The 18,968-nt window shown below is 58.1% G+C and overlaps 1 protein-coding gene across 1 annotated transcript in view; it reads right to left on the bottom strand.

Annotated features, from left to right (window-relative positions):
* Positions 1-8,559: 8,559 nt before the first annotated feature.
* NCS1 (neuronal calcium sensor 1) overlaps positions 8,560-18,968 on the bottom strand; it is a 38,087-nt gene continuing 27,678 nt past the window's right edge. Inside the window, exons 3-8 of the mRNA XM_059658328.1 lie at positions 18,368-18,506; positions 16,843-16,921; positions 15,256-15,344; positions 14,839-14,916; positions 12,676-12,792; positions 8,560-8,921 (exon numbers count right to left, since the gene is read on the bottom strand). Of these exons, the coding sequence (XP_059514311.1) occupies positions 12,694-12,792; positions 14,839-14,916; positions 15,256-15,344; positions 16,843-16,921; positions 18,368-18,506 (484 nt within the window). The 3' untranslated portion in view covers positions 8,560-8,921; positions 12,676-12,693. The remainder of the gene's footprint in view (positions 8,922-12,675; positions 12,793-14,838; positions 14,917-15,255; positions 15,345-16,842; positions 16,922-18,367; positions 18,507-18,968) is intronic.

Below are 18,968 nucleotides of genomic sequence, written 5' to 3'. Positions count from 1 at the left end.
CAGTCAACCACCAGTGCCCAGTTGGCATTTATAGAACACTCCACCCAGCAATGTCAGAATGCACAGTCCTTTCGACTGCAAGTGGGACAGTCACCAAGAGAGCCCGTATCTGGGTCACAGGGAACCTTAACAAATGTAAGAGAATTAACACAGACCAAGTATGCTCTCAAACAGTGGAAGGGACCTAGAAGTCAATAAGGAAAATAAAGAGGCAACGCACCAACATACTTGGGGGGAAGGTAAAGTGGTGCTTGGGGAGAGTTTATAGCATGAAATGCTCATGTCAGAAAAGAAGGAAGGTCTCAAATCAGTAATCTAGGCTTCCACATTGAGAAACTAGAAAAATCCCGGCCGGCGTGGCTCAGCGGTTGAGCGTCAACCTATGAACCAGGAGGTCATGGTTTGATTCCTGGTGAGGGCACATGCCCAGGCGGTGGGCTCAATCCCAGTGTGGGGTGTGCAGGAGGCAGCCAATCAATCATTCTCTCTCATCACTGATTTTTCTCTCTCCCTTTCCCTTCCTCTCTGAAATCAATATACTAGAAAAAGAAGATCAAAATAAGGCTAAACCATAAGGAAGAAAACAAAGAATTAAAATTGATGAAGTTGAAATCAGAAAGCCTGTAGAGAAAAACAGTGAAACCAAAACTTGGTTCTCTGAAAAGATCAGTAAAATGAATAAACTTCTAGCAAGACTTGCAAAGCAAAAAAGGAGAGGAAATTTATGACTAGCAGGGACGAAAACAGGGATATCATTACAGACCACACAGACAATAAAGGGATAAGAAGGGACTAGTGAGAGCAACTCTGTGCACATAAACCCAATAATGTGGACGAAATGGACAAATTCCTCAACAGCTACAAAGTACCACAAGTCCCCGAGGTGAAATAGATAACCTGGCTCATCCTATAGAGCAAAGACATGGAATCTGTAGTTTTAAAACGTTCCAAAAAGGAGGACTCCTTGGCCCAGATTACTTCCTGGTGAATTACACTAAATATTTAAAGGGGGACAAAATTCTACCCGATAAAAGAAAAGGGAGCGCTTTATACTCATTTTGTGAGACCAGCATTGATTACCCTGATACCAAGACCAGATAAACACAAACAATAAAAGAAACCCTCAGCCCTGGCCAGTGTTGCCCAGTGGTTGAGCATCATCCCGTGCACCAAAAGATTGCTGGTTGATTCCTAGTCAGGGCACATGCCCAGATTGGGGGCTCCATCCCCAGTAGGGGGCATGCAGGAGGCAGCTGACACATACTCATTTGGGCCTTCAGAATCCTCAAAAATTAAAGTGGTTTCCCACAATATTGCAAAGACACCTCCTTGCCTCTAAGGCAACCAGCAGCCCAGTGACTATAGTAGGATCCACCCTCCGTGGGGTGACAACGGTACCAAAGTGGCTCTGGCCTGCCCTTCTCGCACTCTCCGAACAATGGTATTTTACCCTTGGTCACATCTGTTACCTCTAAGATCTGCTTGGGCTGGGGAAAGGGCACTGTTTCTAGGGCAGGAGTTTGAAGAGACCATGGGAGTTCTGGTCTCCCTGTCTCAAGGCGGCTGGCAAGGTCCTGCGTCCAATGTCAGGCCAGGCTGCCAGCACCCTCACTGTGGTTTCCCCGGGGAAACCCAGCTGGCCTAGTCCCCTGGGGCCTCCCACCTTATCCAGGGCCAACACCCCCTTTCTCTCCCCCCCAGACCTTTAGTCATTCAGCAAAATAATGCCCTCCCTCAGAGGTCCTTCCCACTGGGCCCCTGGGCCCCTGTGCCCTGGAGGAGGGCAGAGGGGAAGGAGAGGAGATGGGAAGGTGTGAGTGAGAAGAGGTGATGCGGGGAGCACACCGCTGCACACGTTTTTACTATATCGCTTTGGCAACCATGGAGACTTTAGAGGAAACATTTGTAGGTGGCACCTGATCATTTAAAATGACCCAGTGGCCACAACCGGTTTGGCTCAGTGGATAGAGCGTCGGCCTGCAGACTGAAGGGTCCCAGGTTCGATTCCGGTCAAGGGCATGTACCTTGGTTGTGGGCACATCCCCAGTAGGGGGCGTGCAGGAGGCAGCTGAATTGATGTTTCTCGTCAATGTTTCTGACTCTCTATCCCTCTCCCTTCCTCTCTGTAAAAAATCAATAAAATATATTTAAAATGACCCAGTGGACCCCTCGGTGTATTAGGTAGAATATAAGTTTGGCTGTTTTTGCACAGAGACCCAAGCCGGCTCAATCAAGTTAGAGGTGTGTTTCTCTCCCTCCTAACGGTACCGGCGTAAATGGTCCAGGGCTGGTGGCCGCTCCAGGTGTCTTGTTGCCTGGTCCTTGGTCCCGTCAGCGGGAAGGGGTGGCAGGAAGGGAAGTTGTGCTCATCGCTCTCATCCCATTGGTCAGAACTGAGTCATGTGGCCGCACTCGGCTACAAGGGAGGCTGGGAAATGTAGTCCTTTATAACATGCAGCCCGGTGAGCGGCTATAAATGGATCAAGAGATGTGGTCAGGTAGAAGGCTGGACCGCACCTCTCCGAGCTCACTTTTCCTAAATTCGGGCGTCCTTCCAAGCCCCTTTCATGCCACCCTGAGGCTCCTCCAGACCTGGGACCCTGGAGGATATAAAGTTTCGGTTCCTGGATGTGACCTGGGCCCTGTCACGGGGCCAGGGCAGGCTGCAGGGGGCCACGCCAGGGAGGCAGCAAGCAGGGCAGAGGTCCACATGGCGTTCCCCACTCTCCCTTTTCTTCTCTGTGCGGAGGTGCCCCAAGCCGGCCTCTGGGGAGTAACATTTAGGGAGACACTTTCTAGCATGCAGATGTGACTTTGGGGTTTGGGGGACGGAGTGAAAGGCCCACAGTGGGAAGAAACGGAGCCATCTGCGGGGTTCGCCCGGGCTGTCCAACCCAGGCCAGTCCAAGCCATCCCAGGAAAGGGGGGCTGAGTATGAGTGGGGGTCTGGGCCTTCACTGGGCCTCCCCTCCCAGTGAGCCACCCAGGGCGGGCTGGGCAGGGGCAGGTGAGTGCAGACTGACCCAGAGCAAGGGGTTATGATGTCCTGTGCCCACAGGGGCTCTGGACCTCGTCCCCTAGACGCCTCCCCAAGCTGCCTGGAAAAGACTGAGTCACCTTCAGCGACAGCAAATGCCCACTGTGGGCTGGCCTGATGCTGGGCCATTGCTCCAGCTACCCCCACACGGGCTCCTCCAGCCAGATCTGGGTCTTCCCAGAGAGAGGCGTCCTGAAAATTCATTTCATTTCAATTCATTGGTAGAATGGAGTTGTGTGTGCGTGTAAATGACCTCCGATCTCCACTCGGGGACAGTCCCTCAGTATTTGAAATGCCCTGAACAGGAACCCCTCTCCAGAAGGGGCCACGTTAGCGTTGTAAATATAGACTGTTATTAAAAGCCGCACTAGAGTCTGTTCATTAGCGAAAGGATGTTAGAGGTCCTGCCCGCCCCCCTGCCCCGACTCCTTGGACGGACACGTCCGGGGGGATGACTGTGTTGGTCCCTGTTTGCTAGCAAACGTCTGAGCATTTGGCAGAATAAGACCTGCTTCTGTTGTAATATTCCCTCTGGTGGCAAGGTTGTTGAGAGGGGCCATGGAGCCGTTGCCTGCCTCTAATTGGGGGTGCCACATTTTTATGAGAAAACTGTCAGAACACATGCCCAATGTCGGGTGGTGGAGCCTGGCTGGGAACCAGGTCTGAGTCTGAACCTGCACCCTAACCACTGCGCTCCCACACTGCCTCTGCCTTCAGGTCTGAGTCTGAACCTGCACCCTAACCACTGCGCTCCCACACTGCCTCTGCCTCCCACACTGCCTCTGATTCGCTTCCGTGTGTCTCATCCCTGCCAGAGCGAGGCAGGAAGCGGGGCGCCTGGCGTGGCCATGGAGGCCGTGTTTGCACCCCCTTTTCCGTGGCTGCTTCAGCGCCAACTGGAAGTTTTGCTGGGCCCAGCAGCTCTGTCTTAGGTGGTGTCGGTCTGACAATCCCTTTCACAAAACCAACTCTGAAATGCAACCTATTTTTCCAGGGGAGGGGGTGGTTCACTCTAACTGGCTGCTTGACCCATCAGCCTCGATGTCACGTGTCTCTCAAGAGCGATGGTGTGTTTCTCACCGGCAGGTATGCACCTGCGGCCACAGTGCCTGCTGCTGTTCTCTGGATTGAGGTGTCCTCAGCGGGAAGGCGGGGACCTGCCTCCTCTGACCCCGTCTGCAGGCACCCAGCGCCTGTGGGCCCCACGCGTGTTGAGCAAACACGTGGTTACTTGCCACGAGGGGAAAGAGGAAATCCCACCAAGATCCCAGGACCAGGCTGAGGGGGACCCTGCCAGATGCAGCCACGTGGCTGCCAATCTCGGGGTGCCTTTCTGAGAGTCCCCACAGGAGCTGCTCCTCTACCCACGCCCTCCCGATCACCTCTCCACGAGTGAGCGACAGATCTCTGGGTCCTCAGTGTCCACACATCACAGAGGGGGGGAGACATCCAAGGGAATGAAGGATTAGCTGGACCCGGGCGCATGGAGGCAGGACTCCCCTTTAGGACCCAGCCGGGTGTCCCATAGTGCACACAGCCCCCCAGTTCTCAAAGTGTGGCCCCCCAGACAGGCAGCACCAGCAACGGGCAGTGAGGCCGGCAATCTGGGTTAACAAGCCTCGGGGGTTGCGGACACCCACAATCTGAGAGCACTGGTCTAGGCCAGTTGCTTTCACACATTTCCACACCTTCAGAAACCCCTTCAGAGACTCCGAACAGACAGATGCCACAGGCCGGAACGGAGGTGCTGGGAGCGACGCGCGCGCTGGAGGCTCGCCCTGCTCCGCTCCGGCCTCCGAGAAACACTCCTCGACGTGCCCGGCTGGCCATTCTGCCCAAGGCTCCCCCTGGGCACAGCACTTCTCCAGGGGAGACCAGGGAACGACACCCCAAGCAAGAGAAAGGGTGTCACAGGAGGAAGAAGAGACCTAAGGTGAAACGAAAAAGAACAGAAACAGACGCAGCAACAGGTCCACACAGGGAGGCGAGCACATCAGGAAGCGTGTTTAATTGGCGTGACATGGACGACATACAGAGTAGCATGAGGAGGCCGGCATGCCCCTGGCGCCTGCCCACCCGGGGCCTCGCCCTGCCCCCTCCGGAGACACAGCCAGCGAGTCAGACAGGACCGCACCCCAGAAAGAGGCCGAGGGCTGGGAGGCAAACAGAGAAAACGCCGCAGCGGGGAGCACTGCCTTTTTGTGTTTTGGGTAAGAGTTCCCCAAATTCCTTTCCTAAGCTGCAGGCTCCCATGGGGGTGCCAAGCCTGTCCGAGCCCTGCACTGGCCGCTCAGTTCCGCTCCTACCATGCCCCTGAGGTGGGCATTCTCACCGCCACCTGAGGGATGGAGAAACGGAGTCCCACTGAACCGAAGTCACTTGCTCAGCGTCTGGGGCAGGTCCCTCTCCAGCAAAGACCTGGGGAAATGACCATGGACAGCCCGGCCGGGCGGGGAGGGGGAAGGGGGGAGAGGGCGGGCGGGGCAGGCTGCAGTCTGCATCTGTCCCAGTCCTCAGGAGTAGACAGAGCCTGGGCCTAGATGCCAAGACAGAGATGGGACCAGCTGTTTATTCAACAAAAGCCTTTTATTCATTCAAAAATCGACCATTGGGTTTATTCCGCAGATATTTTAAAAAGGGGGGGGGGGGGCAGCAGGCCTTCTCATCACAGTGCCCTTACGCTAACTAACTCATCCCGGGGGGACACCTAGAGAGGGGCATCCGGGAAACACACCGTCAATAATGTGGGGCTGGAGGCCAGGGCTGAGGGGAGGTCACAGCCCCTGACTCCCTCCCCACCACCGGCCGCCTCCCACCCTCCGGCATCACCTATTTACCCAGTTGAGCCTTTGCAGCTTACCGCCACCAGGGGGCGCTCCCATTCCCTTCTTGGATCCCTTAGATGTGGAAGCTGGGGTGGCAGGCATGAGGCTATCTCCAGGGAGAGGCTGCCTCTGCCCAGGAAACTCGGGCCCCCCAATCTCTCCCCCCGACCCACATCCACCCCCCACACACACCCCCAGAGAGAAGAGACAAAGTCCCAGGAAGCTCAGGCGTGTCTGTCGTCTATGGAGCTGGCTGTCAAACAGGGGAGAGAGGGACGCGTTCGCCTGACCTTCCCTGAACGCTGCCTGGTTAAACACGGGAACCCATGGCCTTCTCCCAAGTACCATCCACACAAAGCGAGGAAGAGGCTGCAAGGAAGAGGCTGGGCCCTGCTCCTGGGCCCGGGAGCGAGGCTGGGCAGAGGGACCGAGAGCCAGGCCCCCGGCTGGTCTGGAGTCGCCAGGGAGCAGCATCGCACGGGGTCACAGGGCTGGGCCTCGGGTGGAAAAGGGAGAGGCCCACGGGCTGCTCTGGGTTCCCAGGGGCCACAGCCAGGGGCCTGGTGAGAGAAGGGGACAGACTGTCCCTGCCTGGCAACCTCGGCACAAATGCCCGTGTCTAGCGCGCTGCCGGGAAGAAGGGGGGCCTCTGGCAGTCGGAGCTGTCTCGGGGCGCGTCCCCAAGGTGCGCCCTGAAGCCTGGGCCCGTGGTACCACTTGCTCCGCCTCCCTGGACGGTGGAGGAGGGTCCCGCACACAGATGCTCTACGTTTGCCTGGGAATCGGCCTCAGCCCGGGCGGGGGGGGGGGGGGGGGGGGAAGGCCACGTCCTTGATCCCAGAGAACCTTCAGCCGCAGCCCCTTTCCCGCGGTGCCTCCGGGGCAGGCTGTGCAACCGCATCCTTCCCGCTGGACCGGAGAAGCGGCCGAGGCTCAGGCAGAGGCCAGAAAGCAATCTGACCTGGGAGGGGCCCACTCTCTCTTCCCCTCCAGCCCCAAGGGGCCCTGGGGTCCCAGGTCAGAGCCAGGCAAGGGGACTGCGGGATTAGAGGTGGGACCTGGGCCTCCTGGGCCAGCGGCCGGAGCAGAAAGGTGACCACAGGGCCTCGAAGAGCCCGGCCTTCAAAGTCACCTGTGAAAATGGAACTGCTGCTCCCGTCCCCGCGGGACCTGGGGGCTGACAGCGGGGGCAGCGTGCAGCCGACGGGCCCGCGTGTGTGAGAAGGGCAGGTTCTGGGGTCGGCAGACATGCAGCCCACGGCAGAGCCCCTCTCAGAGGGCGTCCTCTGGGGAGGGTCTGAGGCCTCATTAGCAGGAGCCCGGCCTCCTGGGAAGTGCCACGTGGAGACGGAGGACAATTCAAAGTGGGGACGGGGGCCCGGCTCTAGGGCCGGGCTGAGTGGGCGATCAGCAGCGGGAACTCGACTCAGGTCCTAGTTCTGGAGTCACCTGAGCCCACACCCCACACCAGGGCCGCCGTGCCCCTGAAGATCTGGGCCGCAGACGCCCCGTGTCTGCTGGGGCTGGCACACTGAGCCACACACACCAGTGGATCGGCACGCGCAGGTAACTCCCACTTGGAATCACACCGTGTCAGCACAGAGGGGCCTTCCACGTCACTCAGCCAGGCCTCAGGGCTCTGCTGGGGGCAGCTGGGGCAAGACAGGGCCGGGTGGCTCACAGACTCGGAGCCGGAGCAGGCCTCGGGCTCCTGGCCTCCATCCAAGGTCGTCTGGCTTTCCTGGTGGCCGTTCTGGGGCCGCCCTTTCTAGGGGCAGATGGAGCTAAAACTCTTCCTGTGAGCGCAGGTGGGCACAGCCCCAAGAGCAGCCACCACCTGAACGGGGTGACCTGCACCCTTCTCTTCCCTCCGGTCCAGCGTCGGGCCAGGTGCCAGGCAGGCAGGAGAGCAGAGAGGGGAGCCTGCCCACCCGGAGGGAGGACGAGTCCCCACTTCTGCTGACCTGTGTGCAAAGGCTCCTCCACGTCCTCAATCTTTCCCTCTGTAGCCGCCCTGCCTGGCGCAGGTCCCAGGCAGGACAAGCCGTCCGCTCTCCTCGCTGCTACAGACACCAAAGCAAGAGCCGAGAAACCGAAAGATGCCCCCCGTTTGTCCTCAGAAAGGTGCTGAGGACCGGGGGAGGACACAGGACCGCGGAGTGTGGACGGGAACAGAGAAAGGGGTTCAAGGAGGAGGCATCCGGGCCGGAGGGAACAGAGCGGTGGCCAGTTAAGAAGCCCGCCTTCCCCCTCTCCAAACATCAAACACAGCATCTGAAAAAACAAAGTTCTTGGCTTCTCGGCCGCTGCTGGCAGGTGGGCGAGGGCTGCACATGTAAACGGGAGCTTTGGACACAGAGGCAGCAGCAACAGTTAACAACCAATAAATAACAGGGATAGTTATATACGGATATAAAAAACCACCTCACTTTCCCCGCGAAAAGCACAGCACGCCGTCAGAGTCATCACCGTCGTGATCAGTCCTCCCGGCCACGCGGGCGGTGGGCTGCCCGAGGACGGGGCGACAAGTAACGGGCATCACGCAGCCCCCGACACGGACACGCGGGCCCACCCGGGGCCAGGCCGGGGCCTCCGTGGCCTCCCTGGTGGCCGACGGACAAGGCAGAGTTCTCCAAGGTCCCCAAGGCCTTCTCCCCACCTGTCAGTCCGGATCTTCTAGAACAGAAGGTAGGTGTTTTGTTTTTTTCTTTTTCAATGTCTGTTTGAAATAAAAAACAAAAGCAGACGCGCGGGAGAGCAGGGGACGGAGCGCTGCCTGCGAAGCAGCTGCGCCCCAGGCTTCGCAGACGGCTGGAGCCTTTGCCGTCTCATGGTGTTTTCTGGACAAGCAGAGGTGGTGGGCGATTGGAGCCGGTGGCTTCAGGCGGCGGTGGGTGCAGCAGGCGGGGGCAGGGGGGAGTTGGCGGGAGGAGGGGAGAGCCGGGCCTCGCTGTTCAGGGGCAGCCCCGTGGAGAATGGCAAGGTGGGCACAGGAGGGCGGTGTCGGGGCCGGGGCGGAGGCGGCTCATGGCACGGGAGGAGGCAAGTTTCCCAGGCATCTGGAAGACACAAGGAGGGGAGGAGGGTTCAGAGCGGCTGCAGGGCATGCAGAGCTGGCGGGAGAGTCGGCGAGAGGGTCCGCGTGAAGTCAGGGGGCCTGGCAACGTGCACACCCCCTGACCCACTCATGGGGGGGTGCTTTGCATTTACTCTTCAGAAATAAACGTTTCCTAAAGTATCATCTGTAACAGCAAGATTACGAGGTTGGGAGGGAGGGAGGGAGGGAGGGAGGGAGGGAGGGAGCGAGCCCAGGGTACACACTCAGGGCACTGGCTGGATAGGGAGGACGTAGCCATGGGATGAACCAGTTTGCAACCAGTAAGAACAAGGTGTGGGATGGCTGAGAAGCGCATGAGAAGGTGAGAATCAGTGATGGGGAAACGCAAATTGAAACCACAACGAGACACACCACGTCGCACCCACGAGGATGACTTATCATAAAAAAAAAAAAAAAGAATAAAAAAACAGAAAAGAAGCAGTGTTGGCAAGGGTGTGGAGAAATTGGAGCCCTTGTCCATCGCTGCTGGGAATATAAAAGGTGCAGCTGCAGTGGAACCGTTTGGTGCTTCCTCCGAAAGTTAAACTTGCGGTTCCCACAGGACCCAGCAATTCCGCTCCGAGGCATCTACCCCCAAAAAATCGAACATAGAGACTCAAATAAGTCCATGCTCCCCCAGTGTTCACAGCAGCATCATGCACAATGGCCAACAGGTGGAAACAACCCAGGTGTCCATCAGGGGATGATGGGTAAACACGTGGTCCATCCACACAGGGGACTACCACTCAGCCAGGGAAAGGAATGAAGAACTGACGAGAGGGTCCGCGTGCAGTCAGGAGGCCTAGCAACGTGGAAGAACCTTGAGTGACGGGAGCCAGACACAGAAGCCCACATGACGTGGGAGTCCATTTATATAAAATTCCCCCCAGGGGCAGATCTGGGCACAGAGGGCAGGTGAGTGATTGCCAAAGGCTTGGTGGCGGCGGGTGGGGGGAGAGTGCGCGACGGGAGGCATTATTTTGGAGTGATACGAATACTTTAGAACTAGATAGAGGTGGTGCTTGCACAACACTGTGACTGTACTTTATGCCACTGAATTGTTCACTTTAAAATGGTTAATCTCATGTCATGTGAATTTTACCTCAATCAATTAAAAAAAAAAAAAAGGCAGCCTGGGGAACAGCCTGTTACTGTCTGCACCACCCACACACCCTTCCCATCACCTGCTCCACATCCGTGTTGCATCGCACGTCCCTGCCCCCCACCTGGGACAGGTGTCAGTGTCTGACTCAAAGGGGCCCCTCTCCTGATCGGTGTGAGGATCTGAAACGCGGTCGGGGCCAGCAGGAGCTGTGTGCGGGCGGCCTGGGCAAGTCAGAAGGCCCCGCGAGGCCCAGATTTGGGTGGCCATTGGGGGAAGGGGCAACGGCAACGCGAGACAGAGGACAGGAGCAGCCACCCCAAGGGAGGTCAGAGCGCCCCGAGAGAGGCCCGTGTCCCCCCAGCCTCCCGATGGCCCCTGCCAGCCCCCGGGGGCTCGGCTGACTTCCCAGCCACGCTCCTCCCCTTCCGCAGGGACCTGTGAGCCCTGATGCTGGGCAGCACTGTGTCTGCTGCTTAAAGCCACAGACATGATGGAAGTCCCTGAATGCATTCATCCAGAAAGCCATGATTACGTGCATATACATGTACATAGGAAAGTCATTGGTCAGCGATGAAGGCTGTTGGAAATCCAACTTGGAAAACTCATCAAGGGGGAGAATCAAGTATCTACCCTGACTTTCCTGTTCGAGCCTAGGACTTGGGGTAACCAAAGAGCGACTGCAGGGAAGCCTGCAGCTCATGCGAGGCAGGGACGGCAGCTGGGGTGACTTCATTTTGCACCACTTGTGAACGAAGGAATGAATGAAGGAATGAATGAAGGAATGAAGGAAGGAATGAAGGAAGGAATGAATGAAGGAATGAATGAATGGTGCTGACAGCGCCAGTCATCACGTGCCACCTCGTGGACACACACAACCCCACCCGTGAGGTGTTCTCCCCGAAGTGGGTCGCACTGACGTGCAGCGAGCCTGCAGGTCTGACCGCCCCTTTCCAGGGAGAACAGGGAGCAGAAGGTGGTGTTCACACCACCACGGGGCGCAACCCGCAGACCCCACACCGTGGAACCTCTATGGAAGGTGTTTCTGGACCAACAGCAAGAAGGAGAAGAAAAGGAAGGGGAAAATTTAATGATTAAAATACACTTAAGAGACCGCTCAACCAATTGCAACATGTGGACCCTACTCAGATTCTGATTCCAATAAACAAGGTGAACAAACCTGGGGAGGCAACAAGAAACTGGGATACCCACTGAAGCTCGGGCAATATTAGGAATTAATCCTGAAGTTGGGGTATTGTGGGGGTTTTTTAAAGAGCCGTTCTTTGGAACACATTTTGAAATTATTTATGTATGAAACAATATGATGTCTTGAACGTGCTTCAGAATACCCAGTGTGGGTGTGTGTGAGGGAGGGTAGGGATGGTGCAGGATCGGCTGTGAGTTGGCGACTCTGAAGCTGGCTGTTGGGGACACGGTGTTACACTACTCTCTCTACCACTGGGTGTGAATGCTTCCGTAATAGAGAACTTCTTTAACCCACCCCCAAAATTCTCCACAACCCAAGGCCCCACACCACGGGACTGGTTAAGTTATGGCCCCGCTCTATGACGGAATACTATGCAGCTATGAAAAAGGATGGTCTCCAACAACATTTGCTGATGCAGATGCTGAATTCTGTAACAGTAACTTGTCCGGGAATTAGGATACATCGGGAATCTGAGAAGGCAAATCAATTGCACAAATGATAGAAGGCAAAACGGACATGATTACTATCTGGGAGGCTCTGGAAGAGCCACAGGAAAGAGGAGGGTGGCGGGGACGAGCTGGTGGGAGCTGGATCCTGTCACTCGGAAAGGCGCGTCTTGAAAACAAAGGTACACCTTCTTGGTCGACATGTTGCTGGTGAGGATGCGATACGTGTCTACACCAGTCAGGTTAAGGACAGCCTGTGGGCACAACAGGATGTGAACGGCAAGCCAACGAGGGTGAAACAGTTTAAACATCTCTTTTCTTAGCGCTGAGTCTCCAAAAGAAAAAAAAATAAATGATTTCTATAAATTGTCCATTAAAAAAAAAACAAAAACGCGTGAACAACATATGGTTCTGAACTCATTGTTGCCGCGGGAAATACATACACAGATACTTCCACAGAAAGCTGTGAGGACACAACAAAGAGTGTTAAATAAATTAATGGCACCATCTGACTTTTTCTTGGGGGGGCAGGACGGGCCTCCTAGACAGAGCGTTCGCACGTCTCCGTGAGTTATGTCAGAGTCCACCCGCCATGCTGTCACCGGAGACGAACAGCCAGCACGCGCACACATGTGTCCACCAGACGGCGTGTACGAGTGTTCATGGCCGGACAGGACCTCGGGGGTCATCCACTCCCTCCCCCGCCCACATGGGACTCACAGGGAAGGCAGAGCAGACGCAGGAGAGGACGAGAAGGAAGCCAGGAGGACAGTCGTCGGCCGCAGCAGAGGCCTCGGGCTGATCTGAAGGCCCTGCCTCGGGGGCCGCCCCCACCCGCCGTGCCCGCACCGGGCAGACCCCACGTTGGGCAGGCACTTCTCTGCCAACCCTCGGCGTCCTGTGGCTGGGATTCCTCCCCACCCCCCGCCCCCCTGCAGGCCCCAGGTCCCCCTTGACTCACCCCAGCTCTGGGCGTGGACTATACCAGCCCGTCATAGAGGGACAGCGCCTGCACGATGGAGGGGTCGGCCTTGGACCCCTCCTGGAACTCCTGCAGCGTCAGCTTCCCGTCCGCGTTCTGCAAGCAGAGAGGCAGCGGCTGAGCGGGAGGGACAGCCAGCCTCCGAGGACAGGCGCGGGCCTGGCCCCTGGCCCAGGGCTGGTCCCCAGAGAGCTCCCCCAGCGAGTCAGGAGGCAGCGCAGCGGGCCAGGTGAGAAGAGTCAGGAGTCAGACCGACGCTTCCTGGCTGGCCGCCCTGAGCCTGGCTCTGCCCGCTTCCTCATCGGGGACAGAGGACTTGCTGGCCTCCGCGGGGCATTGAGCTGGAGCTGGAGGCGCCCCGAACTCCGGAGTCACCGTTATCGCTGCTGTGAATTCCGTACACGGTGGCTAACCCCAAAGGGCTGAGCGCCTAATGCATTTCTCCGGTCACTCCTGGAGGGGCGCCAGCGGTCCCTGGAGCGTCTGTCCTGGACCCGGGGGGCCCTGGGAGGAGGCCGGTGCAGCTCATGCACAGGGACTTAGGGGGTGTCTCGGGAGGGGTGGTCTTGGCCAGTATCCCTTCCAGGAGACCTGTGAGCAGAGACCTCCGGTGGGAAAGCATGGCCGGGGTCCCCCAGCCCAACAGGTCGTCCTCCCAGCTCGCCTGCTGTGCACCCACATGTGCTAAGTGCACGGGCTGATCTCATGGGATCCCCACGCCCAGCCCAAGAAGAGGCGTTGCTCTTACCCCCATTTTACTGGGAGGAAACTGAGGCTCGGTCACCCACCCAGAGTCCCCTGGCTGGTAGCCGGGGAAGCCAGAATGAGCACCCTGTCTGACTGCAGGGTGGGCCTGGCTTCCCCGGGTGAGGGAAGGATGACCTGGAGATTTAAGGGTCTCAGCACTGACTTCCACTGGCCCACCTGTGAGGAAGTGGGCGCTCCCTGCTCCCCACTCTGCACACGTTTTCATTATTATCAAGAGAGCAGCGGAGCCCCAGCCCACATGTCCTGACCCCGCTCTGCTGCGGGCTAAGCTCTCCCCTTTAAAAAAAAAAATGTTTTTATTTATTTTAGAGAGGAAGAGAGAGGAATAGAGAGAGAGAGAGAGAGACATCCATTGGCTGCCTCCTGCACGCCCCTACTGGGGATTGAGCCTGCAACCCAGGCTTATGCCCTGACCAGGAATCGAACCAGAGACCTCTTGGTTCAAGGGGCGACGCTCAACCACGGAGCCACACTGGCCGGGCTCGTCGCCCTTTTTAAATGCAGGAAGCACAGGCCTCAGGCTCAGAGCTTCAGGCCAGCGCCTGTCTCCAGCCGGCAGCCGGCGGCGTATCACAATGAGCCCGACGTCCCTGTAACTAATATTCTTTCACTGAAGGCAAGCGACGGACGCTGGGCTTCCCGGCCGCCCTGATATCAGACCCCCATTTAAAGCAACATTACTGCAGGTCAAAGGAAGTTTGACGTAAAGGGCTTCTTAACCTGGGGCCCGTGGATAGAATCCAGCAGGTCTGTGAGCTCAGATGGCAAAGACGAGATTGTTCTTTTCACCATCCTCTCCCTGAAATTCAGCTTTTCCTCCCAGGACGAACCTGGGTGAGGGTCCCCATCCGAAGCAGCGGTATCTGTGACCTTGCCAACTGTGGAGGTCACGGGAAGGTCATAGCACATCACAGCTGCTGCAGGCAGCGCATACGTGTATCATTGCTTCAAAAATATGGGGTGGCTAGGCCCAACGCGATAGGTCATTACTAAAGTGTGCATAAAGAGGCCCCTGGAATACTGCATCGCGGGGTCTTCTTAAAACATGTGACAGCTGTATTCCAGAACAATCCGCTTCCTGGGTGATCCTATGCATCTATCTGATAACCACAGACTTCTCCAGATGCCAAAAGGTCGGTGGCACAAATAACAACGGCTGAGAATCGCGGTTTATGGGAGAAAAACTCTTCGGCAAACTTACTTCAAACAGGCTTGACGGGGACGGCTGCCCACCAGGCCACTGGACCCCTCCCCAGGCCGTGCTGCCTGCCTGAGCCAGGCCCACAGGTGCTCAGTGGGACCTGTGAGGACCCAGGGCCTGGCCCCAGCTGTCCACCCCCCTCCCCAGTCAGCCCAGCCTCCCCACGGCCTCACCTTGTCCATCATGGCGAAGATCCGGTCCACTCTCTTCTCGGGGGTGTTCTCCTCCTCGGGGAGCTCCACGGTGTTCCCCTGCCGGGGACAGACAAGGTGGGGCTGGGCTCCCGCGCTCTGGGCTTTGGCGTTGGGCCAAACATTTGCCCCGCAGACCTGGGCTGCGGCCCGGTGAGGACGGCCTCTCCCCCTCACGCCCAGCGCCCCTCCCTCTCTGCCATTCTGCTGGAGCAGCCCAGCCCCCACCTTTCTCCCAGGACGGAGAAGTACGAGTGGCCCCAGGCAGTGACTGACCCTCACCCCGCCAACTCACCCCCCCGCAGGAGAGCGGCCCCCCGGGGTGGTCCCTGTGGGCCAAGCAGAGCCACTCAACTGGCTGCCCCCCAATCTCCTACCAGCGGGACCCCGCGCTCTCACCACCATCTGGTAAATGGCGTCCACTATGTCCAGCATCTCAGTCCTGGTGATGTAGCCGTCGTTATCCAGGTCGTAGAGCTTGAAGGCCCCTGCAATCAACCAGCCAGGCGGTCACCAGGGCCCAGAGCAGGGGCAGCTCTGCTCCCGCCTTCCGCCCTCTGCACCTCTGCACGCGATGGGGGCCCACAGCCATGCCTCACCCATGCCTCACCCAGTCAGCAAATACTTCCATCAGGACCAACAGGCAGACACACACACGCACGCACACGCACACGCACACGCATGCACACGCACATGCACGCACCATTTCAACTAGGACTGGGAAGAAAGAAACTGGGAGTAAATAGGAGGGGGCCTCGGCCAGTGCGAGGCCTCCAGGGCTGAAGCTGGGAGGGAGGACTGGCCCAGGAGGAGTCCTGAGGGTCCCCCCCCTCCCCGCGGCCTCCCCGCCACAGCCTCTCCCATTCCAGTCCCTGTGGCCAACTCAGAAAATAAAACAATTCGCCCAGGGGACAAGGAGCTTTTGCATAAATAAAATCCTCTTTTCTTATTTCTGTGGTTGTTAATCCTCACCTGAGGATATTTTTCCATTGACTTTTAGAGAGAGTGGGAGAGAGGGAAGGAGGGAGAGATGGGAGAGAGAGAGGGAGGGAGAAAGGAAGACATCGATGTGAGAGATGCTCCCCTCGGCTTAGAACCTGCAACCCAGGTGTGTGCCCTTGACCAGGAATGGAACCCACAACCCTTTGGTGAGCACTCTGACCACTGAACTACCGGCCAGGGCAACCCCTTTTATCCTTAAAAAAAACAACACAGAGAGACTGCAGGGTTTTCTCGCTGCTGAGACAACGCAGTGCGAACGTCTTAGGGAGCAGCGCGCTCCGGCCGGCTGTTTCCATCTTCTCATCAGCTTCCCTCCCGTCACCCGCGCCAGCGTGGGCCCGCACCGCTGCCCTCTGCACCCTCTCGTCCCCGCTCCTCCGCATCCCCTGCCTGGAGCCCTCCTCCCTGCTTCCTACCAGCCAGCTAGCTCCCTCCACGCCCAGCTCGGCTCTGACTCACCGCAGGGTCAGTTCCCCCCTGCCAGCTCTCACCTCCCTCTTCCTGTCTCGGTTTTATGGGATTTTAAAAAATCACGTCTCATGCTAGACTGAGCCGTGAGAGCAGGTGCCCGTCTATCTGACCCCCTCCGACCCCCCTCCCGGGTTCCTGGCCTCCTGCCCGGCACAGACATGTGACCCTGATTGGTCAATATCCGTTGGGTGAACGAGTAAATGGGTGAATGAATGAGATCAGTCATCAGAACAGCGGCCTCCCACGTGGGTCCGGCACTTGAAGTGGGTCTTTAACTCCAGGCTGCAGTGGCCGCGTCCCATGTCTGCACCCGCCTGAATGTCCCCTCAGCTCCTGCCCCATCTGTCCGCCCGCCTAAGCCATGTTCTTCCCGCACGGCCACCTCCGGAGCCCTCCTCGGACCTGAAGCGACAGCAGGTCTGGGCCACTCTCTCAGCTGGGACAGAGGGCCTGGCCCCGTCTCTGGCCATCCCCGGCCGGGGGCCGCCCAGTGGAGCCCGAGGGTGGACTTACACCGCAGCTTCTCGTCCAGGGTCCCCCTCGAGGTCACCGACAGCGCCTGGATGAACTCAGAGAACTCGATCCGTCCGTCCTGGCAGGAGAGAGGGGCAGGTGGCCTCGGTCAGTCAGGCCACCTGGTCAGGCCAGACCTTGGGCAGGTGGTGGGAGCAGCAGCGGGCACCGAGAGCGTGGCAGACAGACGCCACATGGAGAGGGTGGGAGTGAAGGATGAGGGACAGAACCAGGAAGGGGAGGAAGGAGAGGGGAGGGGGTCGGATTAGAAATGGGACAGGTCGGGCGGGAGGGGCGGGAGGAAGGGGTGAGGCCACAACACAGGCTCCACCTCTGGGAGAGCCTGGAGGTCCCCTCCCCCGGGCCTAGACCCACAGGCTCCGGGCTCCTGAAGACAGGGCTCCAGACGGTGCAATCCTACCTATCTGTTTTGCAAATGAGGAAACTGAGGCCAGGAAGCTCTCCCCAGGGCCAAGCAGGGTGACTGTCAGCGTGGAGTCACCCGGGGCGGAAGCCAGGGCCTCACGGAACAGAAACAGCCCGAGCGCCCAAGAGCGGGAGCGTGGGGACAAGTCACAGTAGACCCACCGCGAGCACCGGGAGCCAGAGGAGTGCTGGCGTGGGACCAAGTCCAGAGGACCGCGGACGCCCAAGCCTGGATCCACCAGCTGCCAGCGCGGCCACCGCCAGGAGGGGACGCGCAACAGCTCAGAAGCCGTGAAACCGTGGTGCTCAGTGAAAGGTGCCAGGCCCGAAAGACTCCACACTGTCTGATTCTCAGACCTCAGTTTCCTCATCGGCAAATGGAATATTTACATGACACGCCCGCCCCGCCTGCGTGGCTCAGTGGTTGAGCATCGACCTATGAACCAGAAGGTCACAGGTTCGATCCTGGTCAGGGCACATGCCCAGGTTGCAGGCTTGATCCCCAGTGTGGGACTTGCAGGAGGCAGCCGATCAATGATTCTCTCTCATCAGTGATGTTTCTATCCCTCTCTCCATCTCCCTTTCTCTCTGAAATCAATAAAAATGTATTCTAAAAAAAAACAAAAACAAAAAAAACCCAATAAGCTTTGGGGGGAAAAACTGACACGCCCGTGGGTTGTAAGCTCTCACATGAAGGGCTGTAACATGTTCAGTGAATGTCTGTGCCAACTATAACGCCTGCTACTGTCCCTGGAGGCATCTGCATTTGGTCCTGGTAAGAAAAACATTGAGGTATACACGTGCATGCATGCATGTACACACGTGTGTGCACACGGTATAGGTATGCACACGCACTATCTCTGGGTGGTGCCTGTGTGTGCTGGTGTGAGCACGTGCACAATGAATGCCTGCATCTGTGTGTATGCATGTGTGGGTGTGCATGCGCTCGTGTGTATCTGTGTACGTGCGCTTTTGAGTGTGCACACGTGTTGTTCCTCCTCCCGGAGGGAACACTGGGGGAGAGAGTGGGTATGGAGCCGCTGCGGGAACCCCAGGGCTGAGCAGCTGCTGTGGGGGAGGCCCCGCCATCCCAGCTCACCTTGTTTTCATCAAAGACGTTGAAAACAAACGTGGCGAACTTGGTGGGGTCTCCGAACGGGAAGAACTGCTTGTAGATCTTCTGGAAGCCCGCCGAGTCCAGCTGCCCGCTGGGGCAGTCCTTGATGAAGCCTTTGTACCTGAGGGGCAGCCCAGCGAGGGAGGGTCAGAGACACCAACCCCGCCACCTGCCAGGAGCGCCCGCCCTCAAGGCTGGGGGCCCCTGTCCAGAGACCCACACACGGGGGTCCTGGGCACAGGCCCGACGTCACAGGCACGGGCTCTCCCACGCTGCCTCTCGCGAGCTGTGTGACCTGAGGCGGGTGGCTGTACCTCTCTGAGCCTCGTTTGTACAAGGGCTAAGAGTCGCATGAGAAGTCGCCCAGACAGTGTACATAGAGCAGCTGGCCACTCAACCCTGCTCCCCGTGGGGGGGCTGAAACAAAACCCACCAACAACACCCCAAAGCCACACTCCTGCCCAAAGCAGTTCTGCCCCCTCTTCCCCCACTTTCTCCCCGGAGCCCCTCCTCCCCAGGTGCTGGCAGAGTTAGTGGGCAGAGCCACCATATGGGGCCGGCAGCTGGCTCCTCCTACATGCCT

The sequence above is a fragment of the Myotis daubentonii genome, chromosome 11 (genome assembly GCF_963259705.1).
Source record: "Myotis daubentonii chromosome 11, mMyoDau2.1, whole genome shotgun sequence".
Taxonomy (NCBI): domain Eukaryota; kingdom Metazoa; phylum Chordata; class Mammalia; order Chiroptera; family Vespertilionidae; genus Myotis; species Myotis daubentonii.
Note: the sequence above shows the minus strand (reverse complement) of the source record. Positions and strands in the feature narration are given on the sequence as shown.